Source organism: Corythoichthys intestinalis, chromosome 1 (assembly GCF_030265065.1).
Source record: "Corythoichthys intestinalis isolate RoL2023-P3 chromosome 1, ASM3026506v1, whole genome shotgun sequence".
Taxonomy (NCBI): Eukaryota; Metazoa; Chordata; class Actinopteri; order Syngnathiformes; family Syngnathidae; genus Corythoichthys; species Corythoichthys intestinalis.
This window is the reverse complement of record NC_080395.1, coordinates 81,987,104-82,012,322: the sequence shown is the minus strand read 5'-3', so window position 1 is coordinate 82,012,322 and position 25,219 is coordinate 81,987,104. Positions and strand designations below refer to the sequence as shown.

The window sequence follows — 25,219 nt, the reverse complement described above, 5'->3', positions numbered from 1 at the left end:
GCACTCCTGCATGGTTGCAGCTAAGGCCATGTACTCATCCTCACAAGTTGAGAGTGCAGCTGTAGGCTGTCTTTTGGTTTTCCAGGAAATTAAAGGTCCTTGCTTGTTCAAACCAATGCAATAGCCTGTAGTGCTTTTACGATCGTCGGTATCACCAGCCCAATTTGAGTCACTGTACGCATAAATTAGGTTGTCATTCTCATATTTTCTCAATTTTTTTCTAAATATTTGCCACGTCGGTGATAATATGTGACGTAGCACCGGCATCCACCATCAGACCTTTGTTCTTGGAGTTCGGCCCCCGCATCGGCATGTCACTCAGCCCGAATGCATATTCTTTTTCCGCCGTGTCATCGGAGACTTTGCGTGCGTCATCTCGCCGCCTGGTCCGTCTGCAATTTGCGTTGTTGTGTTACTTTTGCAGTAAGTACGTCACGGTTTTCTCGGACAATTTCTGGCCACGTGACCAGTGGCTCGGCATTTGTACCACACGATCTCCTTATTTTGAGTGTCATTTGGCGTGCGCTTTGTACTTGACTGCACTCTTGCCTTCAGTACTTGACTGCACTCTTGCCTTCACGATATTGTCTTCACATGCTGTCGCACGCATGTTCTCAACGTCTCCATAACTTTAGTTTGAGTTTAGTTTTAAACTCAGAAAATGTAATTCTGTCGTCACTCTGGGACACAGGTATGGCGAACGGCTTGAATGAATCTGGCAGCCCTTTTAAAATCATGGCTATTAAAAGTCCGTCACTCAGCAGCTCTCCTGCATTTCTTAAGGCAGCGATCGCCGTTTCGTCTCTGATCACGTACTCGATCACATTCTCACTTGGAGCCTTTTGCAACGAGGTCAGCTCTGTGTAGAGGTTGATGATTCTTGGCTTTCCTCTTCCGGCATAATACTCACGAAGAATCTTTAGAGCATGGCGTCCGTCGTCTGGCGCATCGCACATTACCAGTGACAGGCTCTTATCGTCGAGGAATTGAATCAACTCAGCATAGGCTTCGGCGTTTTTCTCCTCATCTTCCTCGTCAGGCTCGTTTAAAATGGTGTCTTTCAGCCCCTGCAGGCGGAGGTGGCCCAAAAACTTCGCTTCCCAAAGTTCATAATTTTTCTCGTCTCCATCAAAGACGAGCGTCGCCCAGCGGCTGCTTGTCACCAGGTCTTTCTCCTTTCTACTCATGTTGCCACTTACTTCACAGCTCACAGGTGCACGCAGTGATCGTCGCGACTTTCACCTGGCTTGTCATGAAACCTCTCACTGCGTCACGGCTCTGATCTGGGCCCATAACCTGTTGGCAGGCTCGATTGCACAGCGGATATACCAGCACAGCAGTGATCGTTTCTCTTTGTCGTGCAAACATCAGCAGGCGTACACCCATTTTATTCAGTCCAACACAGGTGAAATACATTTGCTAATTTGAACATGTGACACGCCATTTGGTTGCCATAGTGATTAAATCAACATAATTAACAATGTGAGCATCCCACTCAACATATGGAGCTGCCATCGCTATTCCTGGTGTGACGTATCACTTCCGGGGCCATCGCTATTCCTGGTGTGACGTATCACTTCCGGGTTCGTCCCCTTTCACGCGATTATTTTATCAAATATACAACATATAAATTTTTATGTCATGCTTTATTTGTTGGACAATGTTTAATAACTTTATTTGTGACACTATTTGGCATGTTATGAAATTACTTCACATTACTGCTTTAATGCGCACTCCTCGGGACAATTTGGAGTGTTATATTAGCCTACTATTGCATGTTTGGGCGTTGTGGGAGCAAACTGGATTATCCAGAGAAAACCACGCATGCACAGGGAGACATGCAAACTCGACACAGGAAGGCCAGAGCCCGGGATTGAACCCTTGATCTCAGAACTGTGAGGTAGACATGCTAACCAATCAACCACCTTCATATTATTCTTCAGGGAGAAATAAATATATGAAGAAGGGATTTTTCAATTTTAAAAAAATGAATACGTATATGAAAAATAAAGCAATATTATTATTTATATTATCCTTTGAGTCATCACCTTATCGTGGTGGAGGGGTTTGCGTGTCTCAATGATCCTAGGAGCTATGTTGTCTGGGGCTTCAAGCCCCTGGTAGGGTCACCCATGGCAAACAGGTCCTAGGTGAGAGGCCAGACAAAGTATGGCTCAAAAAGACCCCTTATGATGAGCAACATTAATGAACCCCAGTTTCCCTTGCCCGGACGCGGGTTACCGGGGCCTCCCTCTGGAGCCAGGCCTGGAGGTGGGGCTCGAAGGCAAGCGTCTGGTGGCCGGGCCTGTCCCCATGGGGCCCGGCCGGGCACAGCCCGAAAAGGCAACGTGGGTTCCCCTTCCCATGGGCTCACCACCTGTGGGAGGGGCCAAAGGGGTCGGGTGCGTAGGGAGTTGGGCGGCAGCCAAAGGCGGGGGCCTTGGCGGTCCGACCCCCAGCTGCTGAAGCTAACTCTTGGGACATGGAATGTCACCTCTCTGGCAGGGAAGGAGCCTGAGCTGGTGTGTGAGGCAGAGAAGTTCCGACTAGATATAGTCGGACTCTCCTCCACACACAGCTTGGGTTCTGGTACCAATCCTCTCGAGAGGGGTTGGACTCTCTTCCACTCTGGAGTTGCCCATGGTGAGAGGCGCTGGGCAGGTGTGGGCATACTTATTGCCCCCCGGCTTGGCGCCTGTACGTTGGGGTTTACCCCGGTAGACGAGAGGGTAGCCTCCCTCCGCCTTCGGGTGGGGGGACGGGTTCTAACTGTTGTTTGCGCTTATGCACCGAACAGCAGTTCAGAATACCCACCCTTTTTGGAGTCCTTGGAGGGTGTGCTAGAGAGCGCCCCCTTTGGGGACTCCCTCGTTCTACTGGGGGACTTCAACGCTCACGTGGGCAATGACAGTGAGACCTGGAGGGGCGTGATTGGGAGGAACGGCCCCCCCGATCAGAACCCGAGTGGTGTTCTGTTATTGGACTTCTGTGCTCGTCACGGTTTGTCTATAACGAACACCATGTTCAAACATAGGGGTGTCCATATGTGCACTTGGCACCAGGACACCCTAGGCCGCAGTTCGATGATCGACTTCGTAATCGTGTCATTGGACTTGCGGCCGCATGTTTTGGACACTCGGTTGAAGAGAGGGGCGGAGCTGTCAACTGATCACCACCTGGTGGTGTGTTGGCTCCGATGGCGGGGGAAGATGCTGGCCAGACCTGGCAGGCCCAAACGTATTGTGAGGGTCTGCTGGGAACGTCTGGCAGAATCCCCTGTCAGAAAGAGTTTCAACACCCACCTCCGGCAGAACTTCTCCCTTGTCCCGGGGGAGGTGGGGGACATTGAGTCCGAGTGGGCCATGTTCCGCACCTCCATTGTTGAGGCGGCCGATCAGAGCTGTGGCCGTAAGGTGGTTGGTGCCTGTCGTGGCGGCAATCCCCGAACCCGCTGGTGGACACCAGCGGTAAGGGATGCCGTCAAGCTGAAGAAGGAGGCCTATCGTGCCTTTTTGGCCTGTGGGACTCCGGAGGCAGCTGACAGGTACCAGCTGGCCAAGCGGACTGCGGCCTCGGCAGTCGCCGAGGCAAAAACTCGGACATGGGAGGAGTTCGGTGAGGCCATGGAAAACGACTTCCGGACGGCTTCGAGGAAATTCTGGTCCACCATCCGGCGTCTGAGGAGAGGAAAGCAGTGCACCATTAACACTGTGTATAGTGAAGATGGTGTACTGCTGACCTCGACTTGGGACGTCGTGAGTCGGTGGGGAGAATACTTCTAAGCCCGCCTCAATTCCACCGACACGCCTTCCTTTGAGGAAGCAGAGTCTGGGGACTCTGGGGTGGGCTCTTCGATCTCTGGGGTTGAAGTCACTGAGGTGGTTGGCAAGCTCCTCGGTGGCAAGGCCCCGGGGGTGGATGAGATCCGCCCGGAGTTCCTAAAGGCTCTGGATGTTGTAGGGCTGTCATGGCTGACACGCCTCTAAAACATCGCGTGGACATCGGGGACAGTGCCTCTGGATTGGCAGACCGGGGTGGTGGTCCCCCTTTTTAAAAAGGGGGACCGGAGGGTGTGTTCCAATTATAGAGGAATCACACTCCTCAGCCTCCCCGGTAAAGTCTATTCGGGGGTGCTGGAGAGGAGGGTCCGTCGGGAAGTCGAATCTCGGATTCAGGAGGAGCAGTGTGGTTTTCGTCCCGGCCGTGGAACAGTGGACCAGCTCTACACCCTCAGCAGGGTCCTCGAGGGTGCATGGGAGTTCGCCCAACCAGTCTACATGTGTTTTGTGGATTTGGAAAAGGCGTTCGACCGTGTGCCTAGGGGAATCCTGTGGAGGGTGCTCCGGGAGTACGGGGTACCGAGCCCCTTGGTAAGGGCTGTTCGGTCCCTGTACGATCGGTGTCAGAGTCTGGTCCGCATTGCCGGCAGTAAGTCGAACTCGTTCCCAGTGAGGGTTGGACTCCGCCAAGGCTGCCCTTTGTCACCGATTTTGTTCATAATTTTTATGGACAGAATTTCTAGGCGCAGCCGAAGCGTTGAGGGGGTCTGGTTTGGAGACCTCAGCATTGAATCTCTGCTTTTTGCAGATGATTTAGTGCTGTTGGCTTCATCAAGCCGTGACCTCCAACTCTCACTGGAGCGGTTCGCAGCTGAGTGTGAAGCGGTTGGGATGAAGATCAGCACCTCCAAATCCGAGACCATGGTCCTCAGTCGGAAAAGGGTGGAGTGCCCTCTCCGGGTCGGGGATGAGATCCTGCCCCAAGTGGAGGAGTTCAAGTATCTTGGGGTCTTGTTCACGAGTGACGGTAGGAGGGAGCGGGAGATCGACAGGCGAATCGGTGCGGCGTCTGCAGTAATGCGGACTCTGCACCGGTCCGTAGTGGTGAAGAAGGAGCTGAGCCGAAAGGCAAAGCTCTCGATTTACCAGTCGATCTACGTTCCTACCCTCACCTATGGTCACGAGCTTTGGGTCGTGACCGAAAGAACAAGATCCCGGATACAAGCGGCCGAAATGAGCTTCCTCCGCAGGGTGTCCGGGCTCTCCCTTAGAGATAGGGTGAGAAGCTCGGTCATCCGGGAGGGACTTGGCGTCGAGCCGCTACTCCTCCGCGTAGAGAGGAGCCAGCTGAGGTGGCTCGGGCATCTGGTTCGGATGCCTCCCGGACGCCTCCCTGGAGAGGTGTTCCGGGCATGTCCCACCGGCGGGAGGCCCCGGGGACGACCCAGGACACGCTGGAGAGACTATGTCTCTCGGCTGGCCTGGGAACGCCTTGGGATCCCGCCGGAGGAGCTGGTTGAAGCGGCTGGGGAGAGGGAAGTCTGGCCTTCCCTGTTAAAGCTGCTGCCCCCGCGACCCAACCCCGGAACAAGCGGAAGATAATGGATGGATGGATGGATGGATGGATTTCCTTTTGTTAGAAAAATGTTACAAAAATGGAAATAGGACTTTAAAAACAAAAGTTTAACGTATATTGTTTTTAATAAAGTGGTGACACTATTTGGAAATGGAAGGAACATCTGCTGGGATGAAAGCTTACTCTGGTACAACACTGGCCATCCATTTTAAATACAAGACATTCCTTGGATACGTCTGGCCGTAACGCTGAGATGGACGGCTGCCTTTGCCCGCATCTCTCTATAGACAAATTGGCCCAATAGTGCTGACCGGTGACGCACACTAATCCCACGTGAGCTGAGCTGGCTCATGTCAACAACATTGATGGAATGCATAAATCTGTCAGCTGACGTCATGGGACATACAGGCAGTGTTTTATGGGCCAACAAGTCCTGAAGACATGATTCTTCTAATCTTCTTAATGATGACAGAGCGAGGAAGGAAGCGGCAGGGAAAGAACATCTAGCATACAAACAATACACTTCTCAACTTGTCTGGGTTTATTTAGTATAAAGTATGATGAAGCCAGTGGAGCTCAGGTGTTCCCGACTAATGGAATTATCATGTAAATGTGTAAATCCAATTAATGATCTCCCCCTCTTGCTGTGTCTCTCCACTCCGAACAGGCAGTTTGACAAGGGCCTGTATCGATGGCTCCTCAGGTAAGAGGCCCTTAGGATGTGCACATATTGCGTCTAATCTCGTCACTGTGTCTTTCTTCTATTTTTGGAGCCATTCATTCACTCACCCACTCTAACATCTGCCTGATGTTTAGCTATCTGTCCATCTGTCTGTCTACATGTCATCCGTCTTTGTCTTGTCCTCCGTTTCTGTCTTTCGAGCTGTTATTCTGTGTACCCATAGCTGTTTGTGTATCTGATTGGTTTTCTATCCATCTGTCCGACTAGCAAACTATCGGTCCATCTATATGGAAGAAAGGAAAAATAAAATATGCAAGACGGGTATTTATTTTTTAGAGACATTGTTTACCTAAAATTGTCCAATTTTTACGTAATAGTCAATAATATGAGATGATTTTTGCAATCCTCGATGAAAGCAAAATGTAAATTGTAGTTCTTCAAAATAATATTTTTGGAAAACATCCCAGAATGCAGTTACGTCGTATTCATAGACAATCACAAATACAATCGATGATACAATCGATATTGTAGTCGTCTAATCATCGATTGTATTTAAACAATGTCATCAGATAGACTACAATCGATACTGTAGTCGTCTAATCATCGATTGTATTTGTGATTGTCTATGAATACGATGTAACTGCATACTGGGAATAGTTCAAAAACAAAAAAAATGCCACCAGGCGACAGTATTGCATTGTAAACACTTTCATGCCCCCCCAATCTGTCAAGCAGTAGTTTTACTCTATTTTAGTTATCTTTCCCATCTATCTGCATTGTGTATATCTCCCTGTTGAGCACATGTGTTCATTCTGGCAGTTTATTGAACTCATCCATATTTAACAGTTTAACCATTTTCAAAAAAGTGTGTTGTGGCAGGAGGTCTTATTCTGCAGCTGTCTTGAACAGTTGGACATAAATAGACAAGGATGTTGCATTTGCATGGATGCTTTCTCATGATTATGAGCTTCAATGTTGTTGATTAATTATAGCCAGCACGGGTGTGTTGCTTTGTTTCTGTCAACCGAATCCAGGAGAAATTCCTGTTATGCTTATTAATATGTGCATATGGATCAGCAGGAGGGGCTGCTGCCGATTTTCAGCTTGCGCCTTGGACGTATTGCGTTTTTATTATTAGATTGTCTACCCCCTAATAAAGCAAACCCCAAAAAACATGCTGCAACCTGCCGGGAGTTTGGCGATCTGCTTGATGAAGACACCTTTCTCCGTCAAGGCTTACATGCTAGCGTGCCACGCTTGTTTCAGGGCACGCACCCTTGCTTTTCTCTCTGCTTTTATTAGGACGCAACTACTAATCAGTACTAATTAGTGGTGTGTCTGCTTTGTTTTGACATGCATGCATCTATAGAGCTTCTACTCATTACATAGATGAGCTGGAGTCTATCCCAGTTGACATTTTGGCAGGAGAATTGAAGTTTAGAGTCTTCAATGAAGCTAACAAGCATGCTTAAAAAATGTGGGCTAGAGTACCAAGAGAAAAACCTCTGCAAGCAGGTGAAAACCCAACTTCATAAACGATGGCAGAATCACAAATGTCAGAAGCGTAATGTGGACGACAGCTTAATGAAAAAGATATAAGGGATAGCTAAGAGAACAAATTGATGCATCCGTAAGAGAATATCTGGTTTCTGTCTGCCTTTTACCTAGTGAAGTAGGGCATTGGCATGGAAATGCCACACTGCTTATATAAGTATAGCGCACCCCACTTTCATGCCATAAGCACTTTATTTGTAGCCATCTGACAAAGAAAGTCTGTCTTTTTCTCATGGATGTCTTTCTGACAGATACGGCAGCTGCAGTCTCACACTTGTACTAAACATGAAGTTGCTTGGTGATTACAAACAAAATTGTTTTCCATTATTTGGAACAGAGCATGTGGGAATAACCTTGGCTAAAGGACTATGAACTACTTCACACTTAACTCTCAGTAAAGATGTATCACAGCAGCATGCATCCTTGACACCAATTACCACCTTACAAGTTGGGGAATAGCGAACGGTGAAAAGGCGGGTGTTCACTGGACAGCAAAATTTGAGGGGCTCTTTAGTCTGAAATATTGGTGACGGTAGGCTGGGAAAAACAAAGCAAACGATACTCAACTGGCTGCTTTTCCCAAAGGAGGATCATGTAGTACCATTGACGGTGATAGACGTCCAATCCATTTTCATTGGGAGTTGCTGGTAGTGAATGATCAATGATAGCCAATAAGTTAGCATGTAAAAACTACATACAGTGTATCACAAAAGTGAGTACACCCCTTGCATTTCTGCAGATATGGCGGAAAACACAGACAAGACTGAAAAAGCAGTTTCTGCTCTTGCACTCCTCTTTAAAAGAAACTGCTGTACTTTAAGAAAAAACATCTGTTGTGTTTGATAGAACAATATGTCTACATGCTGCCATAGCAGATTCATGGCGCATTAAGCCCCAAAACTGTTTTTAATTTGTTCGTTTTACCCTGAAAACCCCCGTTTACAGATGTTGCGCAACCGCTTTTGATTCAACCTAACCATAAAATAAGGTAATTATATTTATTATTCAAAATGTCTTATTTTTAGCTTAGAATCATTAATTGATGTCTAATATTTCGTTTAAAACAAAAAAAAGACTTAAAAAAAATTATTCACTCGCATATTTCAAACTTTTAAACAAATGACGTCACATTAAAAAAAATGGCGTCTGTAAAAAAGTCACGGATATCTACCTCATAACTATCGCTTAATTGTATTTTTTTTGTTACTGTCACGTTTTCTCCGATATGTTAGATGATAAATAATGGATCCAAACAAAGAAAAGAAAAAAAAAAATGTTTAATGGGGTAAATATATGAAAAAGAACATCTCAACCATTCCTTGATGTCTGCGATTTCTGCATTGCGACCCTTGTTACTATATTGAGTGCTGTCAGCATTGCTGCAGAGATTGAAGAGGTGGCGGGTCAGCCTGTTAGTGCTCAGACCGTACGCCGCACTCTACATCAAATTGGTGTGCATGGCTGTCACCCCAGGAGGAAGCCTCTCCTGAAGACACTACACAAGAAAGCCCGCCCGTCTTATAAGACCGTAGGACATGGTTCCAGTAATCCATGAGCTTTGTTGACATGTGTTCGGCAAACTGTTTGTGGGATTTCTCAATTTGGACATTTAGGGATGTGTGTTTTTTTAATGGGGTGTGCTCACTTTTGTTGCCAGGGTTTGGATATTAATAGCTATATTTTGAGTTATTTTGAGGGGAAAATAAATTAACTCTATTATATGAGCTGCACACATACTATTAATTGTGTCAAAGTGTCATTTTGTCAGTGTTGTCCCATGAAATGATATACTTAAATAACTGCAGAAATGCGAGGGGTGTACTCACTTTTGTGATACACTGTAGGTAGATGTTGAAATATATGACACATGCAAAACAAAAGAAAGACGCCAGGAATCAAATTACAAAGCAGTATCATATCTACCCAAGATTAGGGAACAACAAAACAGGGAAACTACAAAAAAATTACATAAAGTACATCAGTAACCAGAAAATTCAAACTGTAAATGCGTAAACTCTTGGAGCAAGCTTTGCAATCTAGAAGTGTGGCACCATCGTCCCACTTCTGCAGAAAAACATGACAAAAAATGGATGTCACATAAACAATGTCAACACACCTGAGACCACCAGCAGACATTGAACCTTATGAACCTTAGGAAACTGTACATGCCCACAGCCTGAAGTGATGGATGATGTATTTGTTGTGTGAATCACTGGAGAAAGACCTAGCATCATCACCATCAAGCATCATTAATAACACCAGGGCCTCACTTGTTATTCTGCGAAGCGTCTCCGTTTTTGTTGTTGCTGCCCTAGGCGTTAGAGCTACGGTTGTCTGATTAAAAATCTATGAGCATGACATGACGCGTGGTGGGGGCAGACGTTTTTAACCCCACTTTGTTTTACATCCGCTCTAGTCATTAGCTAGATACTTATTAACTGTGTTTATTTTGCAGATCTCAGTGGCTGTTTAAATCACTCTTTTCCCGCTCGTGTTGCAGATACATCTATGTGCCTCTGGGTGGTTCACATCATGGAGTGCTGTACAAAATTTTATCCACAACGCTGGCGATTGGCTTCATTTTCCTTTGGCATGGTGGTCATGACTACCTTCAGTGTTGGGCCCTGATGAATTGGTTGGGCGTTCTGGTGGAAACTGGCCTCAAGGCTCTCTTTGGCTCGCCTTTCCTTTGCTCCTTTTTGGTAAGTTCGCATACTCAGAACACACACTGTGTATATAAATATGAGCGCTTCTACTTCAGTCATACCTTTTTCACCCATCTTTCTATGTTAACTCATTCACTGCCATTGACGACTATGGAATAGACATCCAAATCCCTTCACGTCTATCACCTTCAATGGAAAACATTGAGTTCAGAATGCTATGTAGTTAAAGGCACATCTTGCACAGTCATAATTTATTAAATGATGCTACTGTATGTGTCTGTAATAGCAGTCATTAAACTATTTTTAGACATGGTTAGCATATGACTGCTAACCTATTGGTTAAAATATTTTAATAAAAGTGATGTATATTGTACTTGAAAAGAATAAGGGGTTTGAACTGTGCAACTTGAAGTAAGAACAAAAATCTACCTAATTCAATCAGATTGATTTTTTAAGCATTAGAAATTGATTTCATGAGACTGAAAAAAGACATATACATACAGTGCTGGCCAAAATATTGGCACCCCTGCAATTCTGTCAGATAATGCTAAATTTTTCCCATAAATTGATTGCAATTACAAATGCTTTGATAGCAATATCTTCATTTATTTTGCTTGCAATGGAAAAAAAACCAAAAGATAATGGGAAAAAAATCATTATCATTTTACACAAAACTCCAAAAATGGTCCGGACAAAAGTATGGGTACCCTTTGAAGAATCGATGCTTCTCTAAATTGTGTAGTTAACAGGACTTTTTACTTACCTGTGGTACATAACAGGTGGTGGTGGCAATAACTAAATCACACTTGCAGCCAGTTAAATGGATTAAAGTTGACTCAACCTCTGTCCTTGTGTGTACAACATTGAGCATGGAGAAGAAAAAAAAAAGGGATGGGCTGCGCTGCGCCCCCCAAAACAAACAAACCATAGTAGAGGTCCTCAAAAGGACGGTTAAACTGCTTATATACTTATGATTTTTCAAGACCTAAATCATGATTAAATCTGTCATAACCCGAAAAACCTGGTGCATATAATACCATTTAGTAAATGCTAAAGTTGTGAAACACGAAGCGTTCACACTAAATCAAGCTCAATGATAAATTAAACCTCTGCTGTATTCAACCGGTATCAAACGTGGATTTATCTCCGTCTACCAACATTTAGAAAATACCTCAGGGAAAACAAAGATCTGATATAAAATTCTGTCTTTGACTGTCATTTACTAGTCATTCTAGGCCCATTCCCAAGCTCAGAAAAAACAGATATGAATGAAACTCAGGTCCCTGATCCTGCATACAGCATACACGTTTAGGTTGAATAGGAAGTTGTACAAAAACAACCAAATCAGGCAGGAATTTTTTAAAAAGATGTCAAGAACTGCATTTACCCTTAATTGCTTATTCTCTTAAAAGGCTTGCTTCGTGATTAAATCTTTCGTAGCTAAAAACATTGTGGCCAGATAATGTGGTTTAATAAAAACATACACACATTGAATGGGTGCTGTCCCATTTAATTTCCATATACAGTTAAAGTGAGTAAAAGTGTGTTTGTAATACATTAGCTACAGTGGGGCGTCATCTTCTGGTTGTCAGGAGATGCTCTTCTTCTTGAAAGCCGTAATAAGGTCCAACGGTGCCGCTGTGGTGTCGCTCCACGTTCCTTTGTTATTGGTGCTCGGCAGCGTCTCCGTCACACTATTGTGCCGCTTCTCGTGGCGCTTCACATATTTGTGCGCTGATTTCCCAGGAGCGGCATTCCTCTGCGGCAACGAGGAGGCGCTGCGCCGCTCTGCTTTGCGCCTTCTCCACTGCCATGCTCATCCTCTCTAATCTGGTGTTCCTCGGGGGGATTCACGTCGGCAGGATCTTCTGGAAGCGCGTTTTGCTTCAAGGTAACACTGGCCTTCCATTTCGACAGTCAGTGGTTTCTTAAATACAGTAATACATTCATTTACCAATGCCAAAATTGATCAAATTACAATCCTTCCCTTGGTCCATTTTTTGTTTTTGTGAGGCAAATTTGAGGTAGGAGTCACGTCCAATCCATTTGAAGTGGGAGGGTTGGCATCCTTTTTCCGTGCCGTTGACAGCAATAGACATCCAATACAGCCATGCATGGCGGAATGGTTCAGAATTGGCACTTTGCACTGATGCGTGGGTTTTCTCCGGGTAGTCTGGTGTCCTCCCGCATCCCAAAAACATGCATGCAAGGCTGGTTGAACGCTCTAAATTGTCTCTTTGTATGAGTGTGTGTGTTAATGGTTGTCCATCTCCTCGTGATGTGTCCTGCGATTGGCTGGCAACAAATTCAGGGTGTACCACACCTACTGCTCATAGTTAACTGATATAGGGTCTGGCACCACTGTAAACCTCGTGACGATATGCAGCATGAAAGATAAATGCAATTGTCTTTTGCCTCTGCTTTTACCAAAAGCCTTTTGATTGACAGACCAATCCTTTTGATAAAAGCAAAGGAAATTGTGAAAGAGAAAGGCAAAGAACATGAAAAGCGAAATGGAAAAGGCAAGGAAAAAATCTGCCATTGTTTTTTTCCGTTTGTGTTTTCAATGACAAAAAGTAAAAGTCAATGACAGAAATTGTCAATTTTTTCATTTGGTTTCAATGAAAAAAGTAAAAGTTAATGACAAGATATACTTTCATATTTTCATTTATTTATTCATTCATTTATTTTTCTTTATATTTATTAATTCATTCATTCATTCATTTATTTATTCAGGTAGTCCCTGAGTTACGAACGAGCTCCGTTCGTACGCTGGCGAACTAAGCCAAGATGTCGGAGCTAAGTCCTAGCAAGACAGCGAGCTAAGCTCCAAAATTACGTTGTCAAACGTCTGTGTGGTTTGCTGACTTTATTCGGCTGCTCATGACACTAACACTTACAGAATGAAACTAAAATAGAAATGAAAGGAAATCACTTTCATCTTCATTAACAGCAATTAAAATTAGTTTTTTAATATAACTAGCTGCTGATACAGCAATAACAATCCACACAAACAATTAGCATATATCGGTAAGCGTCCGCACATCATCAAAAACAAAAGGTATATAAAACAAAAGGTTTTATAAACAGGTGTTTCCTCTGTGGATGCTTCACAAGCAACAAATGTGCCCTCTGTGTCTTCTCTCTCACTCTGCTGCATGGCTTCTTCGTGGGAACTGTCACTACCCGCAGATGTGCTCTTTCTCGTGTGTGCGCGTGTGCTATTCTTCTTTTGTGCAAATACGCTCTTCTTCGTGTGTACATGTGCTCTTACTCGTGTGCCATTAGTACTGCTGTACACTTCCTGCACCAAGATAAAAGCATGCATCTCAAACCAAAAGTCAACATTATTAAAAAGATTTTTAAAAAAAAAATAAATAACATAAAGTCGAAATTGCGTAAATCGAGTGTGTCCAAACCCGCGGACCACATGTATATTCTTTTTTTTCTTTCTTTCTGTTTGTTTAAATTTTCGCATTCCTGCGATTCAACATTGCCGCATAACCTCCTCCAGTACAAAACGCTGCTGTTCCACAGAGTATATTTGGCTGCATTTTTTTTTTCTGCCTGCCAAATAGAGAGACATCTGCTTCAAGCCCGGCTCATTTGCACGCCAAAGTCACAGCGTCATCAATCTTCATTCAGCAGGGTGCTCACTTCATCGCCGCTGTTATCCTTCAACTCATTATTGGTGTGTGGACCCAGAGCCACCTTTCTTTCTATTAGGAATATCCATTCTCCTTTTTTCCAGTCTCCATGGGACCGTACCATGTGGTTCCAGGCAGGAGCTTTTAATCGGTTGAGCAACGTTTTTATAGCTGTGCTTGACTGTTTTTAGCTGAGAGCTAATTACAAAGTCAATTGTTTGTTTCGCCAACAGTAAGGCTTTTTTTTTTTTTTTTTTTTTTTTTTTTTTTTTTTTTAGTAATCCACAAAATAGCTTTTTGTTTATCACAAAATGTGTAGCTCCAGATTACCTGAATATACTATTTAAAGATTGTAGTATTCATGCTTAGTGAGGGTTTTATGATATTAACCACACAGAATTTTGTACCTCATCGTGAACTGAGATGGTGTTTGTGTGAAAAGATTTCACATTTACATTAATTTCGCCCCGAAGTATCACAATTTAATTCCATTTAAATAATTAATATCCACATTTGTTTATTACTAAACTGTGGTTTGCGCTCCCCTGAAGGTGACCAAGGTTAAAAGTGTAATAGAAGTCTGTTGTAAGAATTACTGATTTTAGATTTTTACTTATACTTAGGACTTTGACTAACGGCATCGTGTTATAATGATTGCTCATTTTATTAATTATTTCTCCTCTGATTATTTTGATAATTTCCTAATTGTTTTGCGCACCGCTGGTGGTGCATGAGATTAAAGACGAAATGGCAGGCTGCTAGAATGAATATTGTTTGATTCCCCAAGCGATTTTTTTTCCCCACACACAAATTCAAAAAAAGACGTGCGCAACCCTGCTGTCTTAATGTCTTGCTCAAATTGAAAATTAAGACTGGGATGGTTAAAACTATGATGTATGGCCCAATCCGTTAGTTAATGTAGCGCAATCCAGACAGCACAGACTGTTCTCATAGACAATTATAATAAAACAAGTACATATACAGTTATGCCAATGGGATCTTGTGCACTTTAACATCTCAACCTGGAATCATCTTTTTAAATTTGTTGGAAATGTTGAGGAGAAAAACTACAAATATTAGAGAAGTGTTTTAATTGCTCTGGGGCAGCTTCAGGTGATTAAAAAGTAATAACGCACTCACTGAGTTCCATCTCTAGGTGGAAAAAAGGCCTAAAAGGTTATTAGATTATTATTATTAGATTACAAGTATAAATGTCTTCAATATTTGTGATCGTGCTCCTTGCAGATCTGAGGCAAGAAAGAAAACTCGTGAGAGTTGCGCTGATTTATCAGCTTATTTTTTTTCTTTGCATACAGCCATATAAATATGTATTAAATTGGTGTCCTCAGTATGAACAGTCTTGCTATCCTGTATGGTAGTTAATTTATGCAAAGGAAACATAGCTTACTACTCTAATTTTTGGACTATAAGCCACTACTTATGTCCCTCATTTTGAATCCTGCGGCTTATAGTGCAGTCCGGCTTATTTGTTGATTTATTTGGGTTAATAGGTAACACTTTATTTGACAGCGGCGTCATAAGACTGCCATAAGACCATCATAATTATGACATGACATTATCATAGGCATTAATGAATGCTTATGGCAGATGTCATTAAGTGACATCCGGCAAATTATGTCACTAACTCCATTTATGTCCAGCTCGAATCTTTAACATCCATTCAAAAGTGAGATAATTTGCCGGATGACACAAAATGACATCTGTCATAAGCATTCAGTCATGTTTATGGCAGTGTCATGTCATAAATATGATGGTCTTATGACAGTCTTTTAGCGCCAATGTCAAATAAAGTGCTACCAAATTCCATAACTCGCAGTGAATGAAACAACTAGAACAGTAACTGAAGAAATAATTGGCACAGAACATGAAATTTGATTTGTCATTTATATCTGTAGCGCTGCAATACATGCTAGGAAGCATGTTGGACGAAAGCAGTGTTGACAGCGGGTGGCAGCAGGGGTTGACTGTCTCCTCCAAGAGAACAGTAATTGAAGCTTTTTGAAGCAATGAAGTTTAGCAGCCATTTGATTCAAAGCTTCATGGTGGTTCATTTGGTCTTATGACAGTCATGTAATGCCGCTGTCAAATAAAGTGTTATCGGTTATCTTTTGGTGTAAAAATCCAATAACAGTGAGGACAGCTGCGTCTTATAGTCCAGTGCGGCATATCTAGGAACGAATGCCGTTTTCGTGTCAAATTTGGTGGGTGGCGGCTTCGAGTCAGGTGCGCCTTTTAGTTAGAAAATTACGGTAATTGTGTGCTTGTACATCCTTCGAGGTGACACTATTCAGCCAATTAAAAATGTTAGCTTTGTGAGTTCGGTAAGTACAAGGTCAATGGCGGCGAACAATCAGGACGTGGCATTCCTGCCCATCTTTTCTTTTCCACAGCCATTGTTTTCATTCTATAGAGTCTAGAACGGGTCGGGAACCTCTGTTTCACGAGCCATAACAGGCTCTTTTGATGAGTGCATATGGCTCTTCGCCAACCCGTAATTTTAAAATGAAACAAGCTAGGATGAGCTTGATGGTGCATTCACAGTTTTCTTGGACCTTCAAACGTACGTCTCAATAATATGCTTCAATTCAGTGCCCATTGGTGATCCTGGCGTTGCGGAAAGCACAGACATGTGCGTTATTACAGAGCTCGTCTCACGCATTAGGTCTCAGCTCAGCCAGCAGCGGGGCTGGCCACTCCCAACTCAATGCTTACTGTACGGGAATATATAAGAAATGTGTAGGGGAAAATTAAACCACGAAGGTCACCTGTGTGGTACCCTAAGTCACAGAAGCGCGATCACTTTCATGACTTTTTCACCTATAAAAAATTGTTGCATCTTCCATTAGAGCGAGACTCACAAAACAGCTGCCCTGTGAAGTTCCACCTGTCTCGGCCACTGTTATGTACACCTAACCTAGTTGTAGTTTCCACTGGTTCCACCTCCAGGAAATATACGCAGCGCCACACCATGTTTGTATTTGTTATTTTCCAATTGGTGAGTGTGCAACTGATCAATAATTGTAACATCCCAAGTAACGACATCAGGCTCTCGTTGTTTTCTAAAGCTTTATTTCAATCCCAACTCGGCGACTGCTCGTAAAAGCTGTGCGTGCCCTCACACTCACTCTTGCGTGATGCATTCAAATGCATTCACAAAAAAAAAAACAAAAAAAAAACTGCTCATAAAACGCAGTTCCCAACCAATGGTGTAGAAAGAGTAGTAATTTTGAAATTTCCCGCCCGTGAGTAATGAGTTTCCGGTTCAGAGGTAAATTGTGAAGACGATAACGTAACACATGAGGCTGCTCCTTTCTAAACATGCGCAAATGCATGCATACCTTGCAAAAGCAGGAGGGCCTTAAACGCACCTTAAAGGTAGTGCAGACAAAATAACCAGGAGAAAGTTATAAAGTTATCACTCCAAGTGTAGACGTAGCCTCAGATTCCCACTTTCTGTATCAAAGCAGCTGAACAGAAAAGCTTAGAAAAGAAAAAAAAAGTTTGTAACTTTGATTTATAAGGTACAAAAAGGACTTCTCCAGTCACCTGTTAATTATATCACTTTATATTGATTTTTTTCATTTGAACTGTCACAGTAAAATCTGAACCTTTTCATGTTAAGACATTACATTTATCAGGTTGTAATATAAGATTGAACTTTTTTTCTGGTGCTAATGCTGTACATGTCCAATACATTTTTTTACTGGGAGGGCTGGTATTTATCTTTTTTTTTTTCACACACACACACACACAAAAAAAAATGACAACAGTGATTATTCACTGCCACCCCATCCCAGTCAAATGGATTGTTAGTCTATCACCGTGAATGGCAGTGAATAAGTCAATATGATTTACAGTTGGGAGAACAAGTATTTGATACACTGCCGATTTTCCCACTTGCGAAGCATGTAGAGGTCTGTAATTTGTATCATAAGTTCTCTTCAACTGTGAGGGACGGAATCTAATACAAAAAAACAGAAAATCACGGTGTATGATTTTTAAATGATAAAATTTGCATTTAATTGCATGAAACAAGTATATGATACATCACAAAAATCGAACTTAATATTTGGTACAGAAACCTTTGTTTGCTATTACAGATACCGAACATTTCCTGTAGTCCTTGACAAGGTTTGCACACACTGCAGCAGGGGTTGTGGCCCACTCCTCCATGCAGATCTTCTCCAGAGCCTTCAGGTTTCGGGGCTGCTGCCGGGCTTTCAGCTCCCTCCATAGATTTTCTTTCGGGTTCAGATCTGGTGACTGGCTTGGCCACTCCAGGACCTTAAGATGCTTCTTACGGAGCCACTCTTTAGTTGCCTTGGCTGTGTGCTTTGGGTCGTTGTCATGCTGGAAGACCCAGCCACGACCCATCTTCAGGGCTCTCACTGAAGGAAGGAGGATGTCAGCCAAGATCTGGCGATACATAGCCCCAACCATCCTCTCCTCATTACGGTGCAGTCGTCCTGTACCCTTGGCAGAGAAGCAGCCCCAAAAAATGATGTTTCCTCCTCCATGTTTCACAGTTGGGATGGTGTTCTTGGGGTTGTACTCATCCTTCTTTTTCCTCCAAACACGACGAACCGAGTTTAGACCAAAAAGTTCAATTTTGGTCTCATCCGACCACATGACCTTCTCCCATTGCTCCGCTGGATCATCCAGATGGTCAGTGGCAAACTTCAGACGTGTCTGGACATGCACTGGCTTCAGCAGCGGGACCTTACGTGCGCTGTAGGATTTTAATCCATGACTGCGTAATGTGTTTCCGATGGTTTTCTTCGAGACTGTGGTTCCAGCTCTCTTCAGGTCATTGACCAGGTCCTGCCGTGTAGTTCTGGGCTGATCCCTCACCTTCCTCATGATCAGGGATGCCCCACGAGGTGGAGCCCCAGAACGAGGCACACTGACCGTCAACTTGAACTTCTTCCATTTTCTAATAATCGCTCCAACAGTTGTTACCCTCTCACCAAGCTGCTTGCTTATTTTCCTGTAGCCCATCCCAGCCTTGTGCAGGTCTATTATTTTATCCCTGATGTCCTCACACAGTTCTTTGGTCTTGGCCATTGTGGAGAGGTTGGAGTTTGTTTGTTTGTGTATGTGAACAGGTGCCTTATATACAGGTAACAAGTTCAAACAGGTGCAGTTACTTCCGGTAATGAGTGGAGAACAGGAGGGATTCTTAAAAAAGAACTAAGAGCCGAAATATTTACTAGTTGGTAATGTATCAAATACTTATTTCATGCAGTTAAATTTAATTAATTAATTTAATTTAATTTTGCAGTTTAATTTATTATTTAAAAATTATAGAATTTGATTTTCTGGATTTATGTATTAGATTCCGTCCCTCACAGTTGAAGAGAACTTATGATACGAATTACAGACCTTTACATGGCTTGCAAGTGGGAAAACCAGCAAAATCGGCAGTGTATCAAATACTTGTTCTCCCCACTGTATATCATATAGTATATAGTGTTAGTCGCGGCATTACTATTGCGTCCCGGCGTAGACGAGACAAAATGTTGTCGTTTCACAATGTCGGCCATATTTCACTCAGCAACATTTCGCTTCAAGTGTCTCTGCTGACCTTCTTCCCATGCACACAACTGTCACCCGGCTGTAAATACGTGAAGAGCAACCTACAAAAAGAAACACTGCTTGTTTAAAAATGCCATTTCTTGAATGTGAATGCTTCACGCCTAAGAACTAGAAACGGAAACTCACTCTCAGTTGGCCAAATGGTTCATTTCAGTGCTAATTATAGAACGATACAAGAGGCCTTGTGAGTCGTTAGACGCAGTAACGCTTCATCAACACCCGATCAATGCTTTTAAATCAGACACTGCCACAGTGGGACGCACCTTTGACCTCGTTGCTCACGAGTAGTGTTGTCTGGTGAGCTAAATCCCTTAATAGTCACTTAAAACTGAGAATTTTCATCCGAGGCATGGTGTCTGTTTTACAGTTTTTATGAATAATACATATAAGTGCTTAATGCCTTTATTAGATCAGCAGTTCTCAACGAATATTTTTCTACTATTGCAAAGTCATGATCCACTTTTATGGAAGTTAACGCTTTCAGTGCCATTCACGACAATAGGCTAGACAAGAGTATTTGTCTTTCTCAGCCCTGGTAGTTATGGTGCTGTCAGACGTGACGTCTTTCCGGTGAGCATGGCAGAAGAGTTAATCAAGCCGCAAAAAGGGAAGAAGCTGTGGCGCAATTACAGAGCCACTTGATTAAAGCCACAGGAACAATCAGCAGAGGGAAATTGGATAGTTATTGTCTCTGACCCATTGTGTTGTGTGAGTGTGTGGAAGCCCACCAGCGTGTTAGCCACAATCACATTACTTTTGTGCTTGCCATTATGCAAACATTTGACACGTGGCCTCAACATTAGAGTGTACATGACTCCTGAAATCAAATTTAAACAGCCATATGACGGGAATTAAAATCATATATTGAGACGATTAAACTAAAAACAACAATTAGGCATTGCGTGGATGACAAGAAATCCTGCCGTTTAGCTCCTCCTGTCATAACGCTGTGGCGCCACCATCGTGGTAATAACGTCACTCGATGAACGACTTCAGCGGGTTCAGCATTTTGTGGCATGGAGTAGGTAGACTTTTTTAGCGGTTCTGGTTCAAGTTTGGATCTATTCTGCAATATTGCCGATCTAGAATTACATTGGGGTAATTAAGTATTTAGTCAGCCACTAATTGTGCAAGTTCTCCCACTTGAAAATATTAGAGAGGCCTGTAATTGTCAACATGGGTAAACCTCAACCATGAGAGACAGAAAGTGGAAAAAAAAAAACAGAAAATCACAGTATGATTTTTAAAGAATTTATTTGCAAATCAAGGTGGAAAATAAGTATTTGGTCAATACACAAAGTTCATCTCAATATTTTGATATGTACCCTTTGTTGGCAAAAACAAAGGCCAAACATTTTCTGTAGCTCTTCACAAGCTTTTCATACACTGTTGCTGGTATTTTGGCCCATTCCTCCATGCAGATCTCCTCTAGACCGGTGATGTGTTGGGCAACACGGACTTTCAACTCCCTCCTCACCCCGTGGCGTCAAAATAACAAAAACGGTAAGCAAAAATCCCAGAACCACACGGGGGCACCTAGTGAATGACCTACAGAGAGCTGGGACCACAGTAACAAAGGCTACTATCAGTAACGTAATGCGCCGCCAGGGACTCAAATCCTGCACTGCCAGACGTGTCCCCCTGCTGAAGCCAGTACACATCCAGGCCCGTCTGCGGTTTGCTAGAGAGTACACATCCAGGCCCGTTTGCGGTTTGCTAGAGAGCATTTGGATGATCCAGAAGAGGACTGGGAGAATGTGTTATGGTCAGATGAAACCAAAATAGAACTTTTTGGTAGAAACACAGGTTCTCGTGTTTGGAGGAGAAAGAATACTGAATTGCATCCGAAGAACACCATACCCACTGTGAAACATGGGGGTGGAAACATCATGCTTTTGGGTTTTTCTGCAAAGGGACCAGGACGACTGATCTGTGTAAAGGAAAGAATGAATGGGGCCAACTATCGAGAGATTTTGAGTGAAAATCTCCGTCCATCAGCAAGGGCATTGAAGATGAGACGTGGCTGGGTCTTTCAGCATGACAATGATCCCAAACACACAGCCAGGGCAACAAAGGAGTGGCTTCATAAGAAGCATTTCAAGGTCCTGTAGTGGCCTTGCCAGTCTCCAGATCTCAACCCCATAGAAAATCTGTGGAGGAAGTTCTAAGTCCGTGTTGCCCAACAACAGCCCCAAAACATCACAGCTCTAGAGGAGACCTTCATGGAGGAATGGGTCAAAATACAAGCAACTGTGTGTGAAAAGCTTGTGAAGATTGGCCTCCGTTATTGCCAACAAAGGGTACATAACAAAGTATTGAGATGAACTTTTGGTATTGACCATATATTTATTTTCCACCATGATTTGCAAATAAATTCTTTAAAAATCAAACAATGTGATTTTCTTCGTCTTTTTTTTCCACAGTCTCTCAAGTTTGAGGTTTACCCATGTTGAGAATTACAGGCCTCTCTAATATTTTCAAGTGGGAGAACTTGCACAATTAGTGGTTGACTAAATACTTATTTACCCCACTGTATCACTGTCATATTTTAGTCATTTCAAAATGTGTTTGTCTTACTCTAGTTTTAGTCAAGGAAAACTCATCTGGTTTTAGTCTACAATTCTCAAAATTATTTCGTCTATAAACTTCAAAAGTTTTAGTCCATTAATAAATCAGTCAATAAATGAAAGGTTTTACATTGACAGACGAGCACATAATTGTAGTCTACAAGGGCGTCACCATCTTCATGATGATAATACACACTCAACAGGAAAACAGCAAATTACTTGCAATTAATTAAACTCACCTGGAAGCCACGAACTGTATGTAAAAATCGATGTTTTTCGACCCGCTGGCTTCACCTGACATCTGATATCCTGATATTTACAACTATCTTGTCCACACAAAATCAGCCTATTCTCACGAAAGTTTGAAAAACTTTAAGAGCTTGGAGGCTTATAAATGCTACGTTGCTGGTTGGGTGAAACACGTCCTCGTACACGAAAATTCGGCAGGAATCTTGTGCTCGGAAGGTGAGTTACGAAATTTTCAATTCAAAATCTTTTGTTCTTGGTAACATCCACTGTCAAGTCTAATGTATTTCATGTCATTTGTCAATGGAGCTAGGGCTTTTAATGTTTATATGGTTTAGCGATAGCACTCACTACATACATACGTGTATGTTGTCGGCGATTAGCCTAGCAATGATCTTAATTGTGGTTGTCAGCCCAAAACCCTCTAAATATATATTAAATGCATCTTACCAGATATAAAATGACTACTACATACTCTGTGGTAGTCGTTTGGAGCCCAGTTTTCTCGTCGAATTGCAGCAGTCAATCGCGGCCTCCTCTTCGGGTCTCTCGGAATACGGTAAAAATTCAAGTCTCTCCGTCTATCTTCTCTGTTTTTGCAACCGACCGCCACACGACTTCACCATTTTGAGTATTAATGTTGACGAGCAGTAAAACGTGCAATAATAGGAGGAATTTACGAAGCGCTAATGCATTTCTATGACGAGTATCCGGACAACATGGTACGGGGGCGTGGCTGTGACGTCACGTGAGTAGGGTCTATAGGCCAAAGCTTTGCGGGAAGCACCGCTCAATGCGGTTGTGTGTTGTATGTTGTGTTGGCAGAAAGGGAAAGTTATAGAGACAAAGGATGAGAGGATAAGTCTACAACCATTCAAGGTGATTTTATTTTACATATAACAAATATTTTGTTAATATAGTGTCACATTAGGTACTCTTTATTTGTTTTTAAGCACGTTTTTGCCTGGGTTTTTTTGTCTAATGGCGCCCATTGTACATTTTCTCAGAGTGTCCATTAAAGCTGCAGACCCAGGTGACATTGTTTTTAGCACCCTTGGTCGGCGAAATAAGGTATTAGATAGTGAATTATAATTGAATATTTTATGGTTTGTTTGTGAATGTATGTTGATTTTGTTTGTTCATAATATTTTTTGTATGTAAAATTGTCTAGTTTTCACGGTGCACCAGGTGAACCAGGTGCTTATGGTGCGAACAAGAGTGGAGAGAAAAAATAAAAAACTGGAGCATCAGTCGAGACAACTTCGTCTTTTTTGGACCGAGGGACAGCTACAATGATCACTTATCACAGACCTTTAAAGGCTAAAGCAACATGTTAGATCTAGCCAAGATAAGAAAACAAAACTTACCAAGCAGCACCTGACACATTTCACATAAAGGAAACTGGAATGGGCACACGCTTACTCACTTCTGTGTGGGGCGGGCACGTCACATGAGTGAAATGACCAAACACTGCTAAAATGTGGGCTTACCACACAAAAGATTAGAAAATGTAAAACATTGTGAACTTGGAAACGTAGGCAAATTTTCATCTAGTTCTCGTCTCGTCAGACGACAACTGGCATCCATATCATCATGTTTTAGTTTCACGAGACAAATTTCTAGCACATCAAAAAATTGTTTGTTGACAAAATATTTTTGGTTTCATCATCGTTGGTGAAAACAACACTGGTGTTGACCAACCCACTGCCTCTTGTGTCACCCACCTATGCCTTACTGTCTGTATTTAAGTTCCCCATGTGCTGTCTGTTTTTATTGCGTCATTGTCCATTCCTGCGTCAAAGCCCTCGTGTTTTTGTTCTGGTTTACCAAGTTTTGATACCTTTTGTTTGATCCCCTGATCTTTTGTTTGAACTTTGGATTTTTGTTAACTATTATTTAAGAATTTTTGAGTCCCCAACACCCTGCCTTGCCTTTTGTTTTTCCCTGCATTTGGGTCCACCTCGCCTCTGCCGACGTGACAGAGGATACTTGTTGCTGACAAAATGTTACAAATAAAACACTGAATTGCTACCCTATCAGGCTCAAGACAATAGCGTAGCAAAATATCAAAAATACATCTTAATTCATAGTTTTGTCATCAAAGACAAACTGGACTATGATGAAGTAGTTGACATCAATCAAAATCCCTGATCCTGCCCACAAACTCAAATGTGACACTAATTTTGTTGATTTTGTTGTAATGCCAATAAAGGTTCTATTCTAAACACTGCATTTCTACAAAGGGCTCCCATATACCTAAAGCTAACGCTAGCTCACAACACATACTGTATATGTGAAACATACCAAAATAAAAACTCATGAACTCAAAAAAAAATCACGCAAAACTGCTAAAACGAGTCACCACGCAACCCTGACTTATGCCTTTTGCCTGGTTGCAGTTGAAGAATAATTCTTACTCAATGGACGACCGTCATGAACATAATTTCAAAGTCTAACAAAATTAAATAAAGATTATACACCCAAAATGCCTATTTTAAATGTTAGTTAACATTCACTGTCTAATGTAAAAGTGCGTTTACTACTTAAATATTAAATCCTGATTTATTTAGAGAAAAAAGGAAAATATTCCAAAAAGAGGAACCGTATAAATAAATACAATTAGCATAGTTAAACCTTGCGTTATAATAAAAAACTCCATTATGTGAAATTATATTACAGCTTTGCAAATGCCTCGTTTCTTCTGTGTGCTGTAGCAATGACTGTTTTCCACAATACTGTAGATATCAAATCATTCTAAAAGTCATAATAGCCAATTATACTGCCTATTTAGCTCACTATAATATAGGTGTAAGCCGTGCCATATAGTTACGGAGGCATCTCTTGGATATACAGCTATCAATGCGAGCACAATGTGAGTTTTTTTTA

The 25,219-nt window shown here is 42.6% G+C and overlaps 1 protein-coding gene across 8 annotated transcripts in view; it reads left to right on the top strand.

The window, feature by feature from the left end:
- The window catches only part of LOC130919691 (protein-cysteine N-palmitoyltransferase HHAT-like), a 288,601-nt gene that overhangs the window by 241,029 nt on the left and 22,353 nt on the right, over positions 1-25,219 (top strand). For 6 of the 8 annotated variants that reach the window (XM_057842365.1, XM_057842361.1, XM_057842359.1 and 3 more), the window contains 3 exons: positions 6,023-6,058; positions 10,092-10,293; positions 12,004-12,148. In XM_057842365.1, the coding sequence (XP_057698348.1) occupies positions 6,023-6,058; positions 10,092-10,293; positions 12,004-12,148 (383 nt within the window). The remainder of the gene's footprint in view (positions 1-6,022; positions 6,059-10,091; positions 10,294-12,003; positions 12,149-25,219) is intronic. The other 2 variants (XM_057842364.1, XM_057842366.1) reach the window with 2 other exon arrangements.